General features: G+C 40.9%; 1 protein-coding gene across 2 annotated transcripts in view; it reads left to right on the forward strand.

Moving 5' to 3' along the window:
* Positions 1–4,751, forward strand: part of TXNDC12 (thioredoxin domain containing 12) — a 31,205-nt gene extending 26,454 nt beyond the window's left edge. For both annotated transcript variants that reach the window (XM_026498113.4, XM_048220635.2), the window contains 3 exons: positions 923–992; positions 1,706–1,789; positions 3,920–4,751. In XM_026498113.4, the coding sequence (XP_026353898.1) occupies positions 923–992; positions 1,706–1,789; positions 3,920–3,999 (234 nt within the window). In that variant the 3' untranslated portion in view covers positions 4,000–4,751. The remainder of the gene's footprint in view (positions 1–922; positions 993–1,705; positions 1,790–3,919) is intronic.
* The last annotated feature ends 6,083 nt before the right edge of the window (positions 4,752–10,834 follow it).

Raw genomic sequence — 10,834 nt, forward strand, 5'->3', positions numbered from 1 at the left:
AAATTCCCCACCCTTATTGAAATTACATATGGGAAATTGAATATGGGGAGACAGACAAATAAGTTAATCAAAGTATGTCAGATGGTGGTAGATGCTATGGCTAAAAATGAAGGGTGGAGGGGATGCTTTGCAATTTCAAATACATGGTTAGAAAAGGTGACATTTGAGCAAAGATTTGAAATGAAAAAGGGAGGAAGCCCTGTGAATAATGGGGGAAATGTGTCCTGGTAGAGGGTAAGAGCAAGTGCAAAGGCCTGAGTGAGGTGCACGCCTGGCTTGTTTAAGGACAGCAACAGCAAGCAGGTTAGCATCCTTGAAAAAGACTGAACAAGGGGTAGGACATAAAGTTAGAGAAGTGCAGATTATGTAGGGCCTCTTAGGCCACTCTAGGGACTTGGGGTTTTACCCTGAGTGAGAGGGGAAGCCCCTGAAAGGTTTTTATTTTTATTTTTTATTTTGTTGTAAGATTTATTTATTTGATGGGGCGCCTGGGTGGCTTAGTTGTTAAGCGTCTGCCTTCGGCTCAGGGTGTGATCCTGGCGTTCTGGGATCGAGCCCCACATCAGGCTCCTCCGCTGGAAGCCTGCTTCTTCCTCTCCCACTCCCCCTGCTTGTGTTCCCTCTCTCACTGGCTGTCTCTATCTCTGTCAAATAAATAAATAAAATCTTTAAAAAAAAAAAAAGATTTATTTATTTGAGAAAGAGACAGAGCACGGTGGAGGGGCAGAGGGAGAGAGAGTCTTAAGCAGACTTTGCACTGAGTGTAGGGCCTGACTCGGGGCTCAGTCTTACAACCCCGAGATCACAACCTGAGCCAAAACCAAGAGTTGGTCGCGCAACCAACGTTGCCATGAGGCTCCCCGCCACTGAAAGCTTTTGAAGAGAAAAGGACATGATCTGACTTAAGGTTTACACTTAATAGGATGAAGAGGAGCCCAAGGATGAAGATTTCAGCCCTGATGGAGGTTATATTCCACGAATCCTTTTCCTGGGTAAGGTGAAAGATCTTAATCCGGGGATCTGTGATGTGGAGGGAGAGATAAAGGACAAGGCACTGACCCCATCTAGAGAAACTATACGAGAATGGTTAAAAACAAAAACAAACAAAAGCCAGTTTCAAGAGAGTGGGGGAGTTCCGAATGCCAGAACTTCAAGTCTGAAGGAGAATGTTTTCCGTTAAATAACTGTTTTTGTGAGCAGTGACACAGCACTGATCATCCATTACCCATCTGTGTATCAGCCTGTGTCAAGCACTGTGCTAGGCACTACAGGGGCAGAGATAAGCCACAGTTCCTACCCTCGACCTCACAGTGCAACTGAGGCAGTGGAATACTAAAATCAGACAAATGTCTTTCCACAAACTATAAAAGATGTTAAATTTAATGACTCTAATCTTTGCTCAGCATTCTGCTGGATTCTGTCGGGGAGACAAACAGAAATGTAGGATCCCACCATCATCAAGAAGAAAGGGAACATGCCAGGAAGAGAGAACAGCATATATGCCAAGGCATGGGGGATTTGAGTTCAGGGAGCTGCAAGAAATTCACTGTGATTATAGCATAAAACACAAGGGGTAGAGTGGTGAGATAAGGGGCTACAAAGATGGGCAAGTGTCATTTTCTAGAAGGCCTAATATACTATATAGCATTTGAAATACCTCTCTGTTATAATTACTGCAATCCTTGTGCCATTTTGTCTACAATAGATCCCAGTGGCAAGGTGCATCCTGAAATCATCAATGAGAATGGAAACCCCAGCTACAAGTATTTCTACATCAGTGCCGAGCAAGGTATGGTTATGTTGAGAGAGAGAGGGAGAATTGCTGCTAAATTTAAGTAGGATGAGCCACATGCAAGGTCTCTGGGAGGAGACTCGATGCGGCGTGTTAGTTGAGCGTCTCAAGCACGACTAGCTTTTGGCTAGCACCTGTGTAGAATATGGGAGAAAGAGGAGACCGAGCCCTTTCCCTAGCTGCTTACAGTGCAGTTTGGAGCTAACTGAACCACAGGAAACCGAAGAACTGAGGTTCATGGAGACAGTCACTTGCCTGTGGTCTCAAAATTAAGTTGCAGAGCCAGAATTTCAGTCCAGAACTTAAGTTTTGTCCCACTGTGGTAATGCTTCTCTTCCTATAGGAATTCAGAGGAGGGGGAGTGCCGTTATGTGATCAAGTCTAAGAGGTTTCATAAATAGTAAACTTTAACTGGACCTAGAAGGATGAGAATTTGTCTCTATGGACAGATGGAGGACATTTCAAGCTATGGAAGCAAGGGTGGGGGGTGCAGCCCAACATGGAGAGTATGCAGGCTTGCTGGGGGACACAGTGACTGGACTGAATCCTGAAGAATGAGATCTAGCCAGCAGAAGAATGCAAAAAGCATGTTCCAGGTGGAGAGAATAGCATCAGCGCAAACAGGTGAAGGAAGGTTGAAATCATGTCAGGCCTTCTTGTTCTCGAATCCTTGAGCACAATCATTCTAGAGGCAGGGGTTGGAATTCATGCTAAGTACTGTCCCTGTTTTCCTACCAAAGTTCCTCCTGTCATCTATAAGAGGGGGCTGTTTGCCAAGTTACCATGTGTCCCGCATTGCCATGCTGCTAGGTGGTTGCTCACTTTATGTCTGAGTCCTTGGAACTCATTTCTCAGAATAGGGAGCGGGAAGAGATCTGGAGAGGTTACCCCCTCCCCACGGGTACGGAACATGTGATCTTCCTCACCCAAACGCAGGTCACTGGAGGCCAGTATTAGATGGAAATTTCCCGCGTGGGAAGGGCAGCTAGAGTGTAGGTCCCCAACTCTTGACCGTGGAGATTCACCTTCCCCTAGACTTTCATCCAACTTCCCACTGCCATCACCTTTTAACACATTAGTCCAAATGCGGACACAAGACGCTTGTCGGAATCCCCTGAGGCTCAGCGGACATGAAACTGGAACAGCAAGCGTGGCTTTACCAAAGGCTTAGGCACAGCAAATGGGAAATAACGAACTACACTGCCTGGCTCGTAGGAGGTTATAGGCTTGCTTTCTGAGCTTTACAGACTCTGGCCCAACCCAGCTCCTGGCCTGTGGCTGTACAGAGAGCCTGTACCGGAACAGCTGCCCTCCTTGAAGCTCAGTCGACAAGAGAGATGTCCTGAGATAGTTCAGCTCTTTTTTTTTTTTTTGACTGAGAACTTGGTTGCTTCTCTGTATAGTTGATGCTAGAAATGACTGCTTCCTTCATCGAAGACCATTTCCACTCTGAACACACGCACACACTCTCCTGTAACTTCCACAGGAAATGATTTAAATGCAGCGTTCATCAAAAGAATATCAAGGGGATGGTGGGAGGGTGTTTCCTATTCCCTTAACAATGAACATCTGTAGTCTGTGACAGGGATTCAGCCCTAATCCTGGAGGATAAGCCATAGTCACTAGTAGTATTTTTTGTAGTATTTCATAATTTATAAAGGTCTTTTATTATCCATTCATTTAATTTTTTTTTTTAAAGATTTTATTTATTTATTTGACAGAGACAGAGTCAGCCAGTGAGAGAGGGAACACAAGCAGGGAGAGTGGGAGAGGAAGAAGCAGGCTCATAGCGGAGGAGCCTGATGTGGGGCTCGATCCCAGAACGCCAGGATCACGCCCTGAGCCAAAGGCAGACGCTTAACCGCTGTGCCACCCAGGCGCCCCATCCATTCATTTAATTTTTATAATAATCCTGTGTGAAGTAAATGGCATTACCTCATTTTATAGATGAGGAAACAAATTCAAAGAGGTAAATGACTTCCCAGGACTAAAATCCAGAACTAGATCTCGAGTCCAGATCCTGTGCTCCTGTCATATTTCTCCTGTAATGCAAATCTATGTTAGTTGTCAAATGTCAGATATTAAAAACCTACTTCATACTTTCTCCCCCCAACCTTTATTTCGCAGTTGTTCAGGGGATGAAGGAAGCTCAGGAGAGGCTGACGGGGGATGCCTTCAGAGAGAAACATCTCGAAGATGAGTTGTAACATGACTATATCCCTTCTTTCATCAGAGATAGTGTTCTGGAAGGAAAGCAGGAGGGGAGGGAGTAATGAGGAGTCGCTCAGAACAATTAAACCAACCAGGAAACCTTGCTCCTGCTTACATGGGGAGGAGCGCTCGCTGTGGAGGACTTCTGCTGACCGTAGCTGGTCTCCGCGGTTGTGGATCCATAGAGCGCGGCAGACTTCCTTCTCCCACCCCCTCCTACATGTTTGTTTGTCACGGAACGTAAAGAATGACAGCTTTTGACACAAAACTTGAGCCATTTGGAGGTGTACTCCTCCCATTTCCTCCCGCTTTATTCACCTCGGTGGTGAAAGGAGACCAGTCGCATCTTTTCTACAGTATTAAAATTACAGAAATAGTTTATCATTTCAAAAAACAAACCTAAATGTAAATCAGTAATTCTACCCCCGCCGAGGAGACCAACCTGTTTCTTCTCCTTTTCTCCTGGAAATGATCTTGGGCTTCTTCCTGAATCCCGGCAACTTCCATCCTCTTCTCCTGCTTGGGCTTCCCTGTTTGCACGCATGTGTATGCAGGAATGGCTGTGTGTTTGGACTCAGCCCAGCTGGAAGCATGCTTTTCCCTGTTACTGTTACAAAAATAGAAACCTTCGAGCCCTAGATGGAGCCATTTTTGTCAAGTCGTTAACTGTATTTTTGTACTGAGGTTAACAAAAAAATTAAAAAATATCAATTGTTCCATTAAACTTTAATAAAACTTTGAAAGGAAATGTGTTGTGATGGCCTTTTTGTTATTGGAGAATGGAGGGAGGGATGGAGATCACTTCAGGAAGAAAACTAACTGGGAGGATTCTTCCCACTCCTGCTCCTCCCACATTCAGATGGGCATCGGAGCTCATCTCTTCTGCTATTTAAATGGCTGAATTCCCTTTATCCTCACTGTCACTGTTTTCATGGAGGGCAGGCTTTTTCTATTTCCTAGACTATTTATTGTGACAGCCTCTTAACTTGCCTACTTACGTCCAGTACTCTCTCCTTCTACAGTCCATCCTCCTTGTTTCCCCCACTGATCTTTTCAAAATGCAAATGTGACAGCATCACTCCCCTGCTCAAAGCCATTCTTGCCACCTCAAGACAGTAGTATTACCATAAGGATATTTGGGCCTCAGTATGTGCCAGGCACTCTTCCAAGTGTTGCATGTGTGTTATCCTATTTTGTCTGTGCTTAGTCCTAACAGCCCTATGAGAAAGATGTATAACAATCTTCATTTTACAGAAGAATTTGAAGTATACAATGAAACCGAGGCACAGAGGAAAGTCAAGCTCTTTACCATGGCCTTTAAGAAGCTGCCTGCTTCTTCAGCTGCGTTTGTTCCCGTTCACATCTTAGCATTTTGCGTTGTGGTGACACCAAATTTGTTCAAGTTCCCCTCGCAGCATGCTTTTTTATGCTTTTGTGTCTTTGCTTGGCTTGCTTCCACTGCCCCCTCTTGCTGAGAGTCTTTCCTGACCTTTCTCTTGAGGATAAAGTGTCCCCTGTACCTCCTCCCACAAGCACATCAGTCCTGGCCCCACACTATGTTATATTGTAGTTCTCTGCCCATCTGTGGCTGTTACCAGGTGGCATGCTTTTCTAGAGCAAAGGTTATTCCTCTGCCCTGTGTACGAAGATCCCAGAACAATGTAGCTTTAAGTGAATTGTCAACCTCTCTGGTAGGTTCCTTTCATCTATTGTCTTTATAGTTCTGTGGGAGAAGTATTGTTAGCCACATTTATGTAAAAGGAAACTATGCAGAGCGAATTGGCTTGCCTGCAGTTTGTAGACTAAGTAAATACTGGATTCTAACCAGGCCTCTCACACTTCAAACTCATGCTTTTTCCCACCACACGTTCCATTATCTCCTTTATGTTCCAAGGTGTGACTCAGAACAGGAGTTTTCAATCTGGGGTATAGACTTTATAAGAGATAACTTGAACACAGAAATTTTAGTGAATTGATATTCAGGATCTTCATTTTCTTAAAAGTTATTTCCCAGGATTCCTCAAAAAATTGAACATAGAATTACCATATGAAGCACCAGTTCCACTTCTGGGTATATACCCAAAAGAATTGAATGCAGACTTGAATAGATATTTGCACACCCATGTTCATAGCATTTTTCACAATAGCCAAAAGATGGAAGCAGTTCAAGTGTCCATCCGTGAATGAATGGATAAACAAAATGTGATGTGTGAGTACAATTGAGTGTTATTCAGTCTTAAAAAAGAAGGAAATTCTGATGCATGCTACAACAGCAATGAACCTTGAAGACATTATGCTAAGTAAAACAAGCCAGTCACAAAAGGATAAATATTGTATGACTACACTCACAGGAGGTACCAGTCAAATTCATAGTCCAAGTAGAATGTGGTTGCGGGGGGGGCTGAGGGAAGGGGGAATGGGGAGCTAGTGTTTACAGAATTTCAGTTGAGAAAGATGATAAAATTCTGGAGATGGACGGTGGTGATGGTTGCGTAACAATGTGAAGGTACTTAATGCCATAGAAGTGTACACTTAAAAGTGGTTTAAATGATAACTTTTAGGTATATATCTTACCACAATCAAAAAAATTTTTTCCCAGGAAATGTTACCATTCTCACCTCCCTTTTCATTATTCACCTTTCCCCACTTTGTAGGAAAAAAGCATACCTCTCACCTTGAATCTTAATATGGTGCATTGCTCTATGATGTAAAAACCTCTGGGGTAACAAACAAATACTGAAATAGTACTAAGCTTCCATGATCAAAGGCTTTTTGTCCTGTCCATAGTTCTGTCTTAAGCATAGTTCTGTTAGGAGCAAAATTTGACATTAGAAATGGGCAATTTGCACCATTTGGAGATGTTTTGAATTCAGACAAGTTGTATAGTGGAAATGAAAATTTGCTTCTTCCAGGCCCTAATTATTATTTAAAAAAGCGTCTCTCCCAAGGGAGAATTCTAAGGGAGCATAGAGGAAAGTTTGAAGTCATCTAGGTGACAAACTCAGGACAAGTCTTCACCTTTTAGAATTCAGAATTAATCTTAGAGTTTGGAGCTAGGATAGTTGTCAACAGAGATTCATGTTAACATGTTTATTTGAATTGAAAAATGGAATTACAGTGTTGCCACCAGGCAAAGACTTAAATAGATACTTCACCAAAGAAGATATATGAATAGCCAATAAGCATAAGACAATGTGTGATATTATTAGGCATCAGAGAAATGCAGATTAGAACTAGAAGATACCATTTCCTACCTGCTGGAATTGCTAAAATTAAAAAGACTGATATACCAAGTGTTGGAGACGATGTGGAGAAACTCTTGGATACCGTTGGTGGTAATGTAAAATGATACAAGCACTGTGGTAAACAGTTTGGGCGCTTAACTTTATAAAGTTAAAAATGTACTTACTGTGTAACCCAGCAATTCCAAGATTATGACTATATGGATTATATGAAACAGAGGTCCACAAACAAAAACAAAAACTTGTAGGGGCACCTGGGTGGCTCAGTGGGTTAAGCGGCTGCCTTCAGCTTGGGTCATGATCCCAGGGTCTTGGGATCGAGTCTTGCATTGGGCTCCCTGAGCAGGGAGCCTGCTTCTCCCTCTCCTCCCTGCTGATCCCCTGCTTGTGCTCTCTCTCTGTCAAATAAATTATTTTTAAAATCTTAAAAAAAAAACCCACACTTTTACAAGAATGTTCATAACAACTTTATTCATAATATCCAAAATCTGGAAACAACCTCAATTCTATCAACAAATAAATGGATAAATTGTGGGATATTCATATAAAGGGATACTTCTCAGAATAAAAAAGAACAAACTACTGATACATGCAACAACATGGATGCATTCTTAAAAACATGCTGTGTGATAAAATAGACCATAAAAAAGAAGAGTACATTTGTATGAAGTTTCGGAACAGGCAAAACTTACCTATAGTCTAAGAAATCAAATAGTGGTTACCTGGGATGGGGATAGCAGGGGGTGGGGGTCACAGGAGGGAATTAACTGCAATGGCATAGGAGGGCACTTTCTGTGGTGATGGAAGTGTGGGTTACAAAGGTGTATACATTTGTCAAAACTCATTGTACTGTAAACTTACATTTTATTGTATGTAATTTATATGTCAATACATTTGATTTTAAAACACCTATTCCAACTCTCCAAACTGAAGTCTCTGAAAGAAAGTCTGATGCAGGGGATTGACAAGTCAGTGAAGACTGACTTGGCCAATTAGGTAATACATAAGACTTTCCCTATAAATTGAATGAAAGCCAAGTGTTTGATTAAAACATACTTAAATCACATAAGATAAATAGATTTTTTCAAAGTATTTATTTTTAAGTTTTTATTTAAATTCCAGTTAACATACAGTGTAATATTAGTTTCAGGTGTACAGTATAGTGATTCATCACTTACATAGAGCACCCAGTGCTCTTCACAAGTACCCTCCTTAGTCCCCCTCCCCTCAAAGTATATCAGATTGGCAAAGATTTTCTTAGCCATTTCTGAGGAATTGGGTTATACAATATACCTCAAAGGCAAATGAAAAAGTCTGAGATGTAGTTAACAAGTATTTCATGTCTTTGTGGTATACTTCCCAGAAATTGAGAAAGTGAACGACTAATGAATGGGCAATAAATTCTTTCACAAAGTGGATGTTTTCTATTTCTTTGCTTACATGATTGAAAGATGTAAAATTTCATTTGAAATTTTTGATGCTAGATCACTGTGATTTGGGGGCATATAAGTCAGTTAAGAGTTGAAAGAATTTAATGCCATTGCAATAACAAAACTCCATCCATTCCCATGTATTTATTTATGTGACCATTTCTCAGCATTTATATTTCTAAAAACACTAAGTAGTGTTGAGAAAACTATGTACACAAAAAGGGGGTTTAAAAACAGCGTGTAAATTAAAATCATATTTTAATTGTTTGGAACTCTTAATGTTTTTGTCGAGCATTGTTGTAACAAGCTTGCATAAAGGATTATCTGATTTTCCAAGAGAATATAACTTAATTTGATTTACCATTTACTATTAAATAGGGTACAGACATTTTACAACTCAATGGAGTTAGATGTTAACTTATAAGAAAACTAATAGGATGAAAATGATTTCTTTCCCAGGGAGAAGATAACCTTAAATGTGATGGCTCTATTGACTTTAGGTTCATTAACCAGTTACGTATTTGATTTAGCAGTCTTATTTCAGGATTCCTTTTTGTTACTGACAATATATATGTACATTTCTTATATCCTCCTTTGAGTTGGTTTTGTCAGTTTGCCGATCCTCATTAATGAGTTAATAAAAAATTTGGCATGTGCTCAGAAACTGAGAAGTTAACATTTTGAGAATTACTTTTGATATAAAAGAGTTAATGCTGATGGGGCGCCTGGGTGGCGCAGTTGTTAAGCGTCTGCCTTCGGCTCAGGGCGTGATCCCAGTGTTCTGGGATCGGGCCCCACATCGGGCTTCTCTGCTATGAGCCTGCTTCTTCCTCTCCCCCTCCCCCTGCTTGTGTTCCGTCTCTCGCTGGCTGTCTCTCTCTATCAAACTAATAAAATCTTTAAAAAAAAAAAAAGAGAGTTAATGCTGAATCCTGCTAGCCATAAGTACACATTCTTCCCACAGATAAATGAACCACGTTTTTAGAAAGTCGTGTCACTTTCAATAGAGTTTTACTTTTATATTTAATAATTATCAGCATTTGTAATGCTTATTTTGACCGACATACTAATGTTTCTTATAGTGATAACTGTATCTGGAAAATGTTTAAAAATTTTTAATTAAAAAAAATTGTTAACTCTTATGTTTTTAGCTTAGGTTCCCCTAAAAGCGGGGACTAAGATAAGGTCTTCTATACAGGTCATATATTTCAGGAAGAGATTCTAGAGAACAGGAGTGGGGAACTGGGGAGAGTGAAGCACAGGAAGGATACTTAAAATAGGGTTTATTATTGAACTGGTTATGCTTATTGGTCGAGGATTGCCTCACTGGAGTTAATTTCCTGAGGGAATATACATACAGAGGTGACAGAGAGCCTTGAGACAGAAAGCAAGAGATAAGGAAATGCAGCACTTTTTTTTTTCTTTTTACTACCCTACAATCCAGTAATTGCACTCCTTGGTATTTACCCAAATGATACAAAAATACAGATTCAAAGGGGTACATACATCTGATGTTTATAGCAGCATTATTCAACAATAGCCAAATTATGGAAAGAGCCCAAATGTCCATCGACTAATGAATGGATAAAGAAGATGTGGTATATATACAATGGAATATTACTCAGCCATCCGAAAGGATGAAATCTTGCCATTTGCAATGATGTGGATGGAGCTAGAGTGTATTATGCTAAGCAAAATAATTCAGAGAAAGACAAATACCGTATGATTTCACTCATGTGGAATTTAAGAGGCAAAACAGATGAACATATAGAACGGGGGGGGGGGGTGGGGGGAGGAAGGAGAGGAAAACAAACCAGAGACTCTTAACAATTGAGAACAAACTGAGGGTTGATGGAGGGAGGTGGATGGGGGATGGGCTAGGTGGGTGATGGGTATTAAGGAAAAGCACTTGTGATGAGCACTGAGTGTTGTGTGTGATGAACCACTAAATTCTACTCCTGAAACCAATATTGCACTGTATGTTAACTAACTAGAATTTAAATAAAAATTTGAAAAAGAGATAAGGGAATGCAGTTATAGCTACCTGTCCTCAATCTTCTAATATAGCAGGTCACCACAGCAACAGCTAAGGGGGAAAGAAAGAGGGCAAAATATTGTAAAATAAGGTATGAAAGTTATCTAACATAGCTTCTTACAGC

This window comes from Ursus arctos, unplaced genomic scaffold (genome assembly GCF_023065955.2).
Source record: "Ursus arctos isolate Adak ecotype North America unplaced genomic scaffold, UrsArc2.0 scaffold_12, whole genome shotgun sequence".
Classification (NCBI taxonomy): domain Eukaryota; kingdom Metazoa; phylum Chordata; class Mammalia; order Carnivora; family Ursidae; genus Ursus; species Ursus arctos.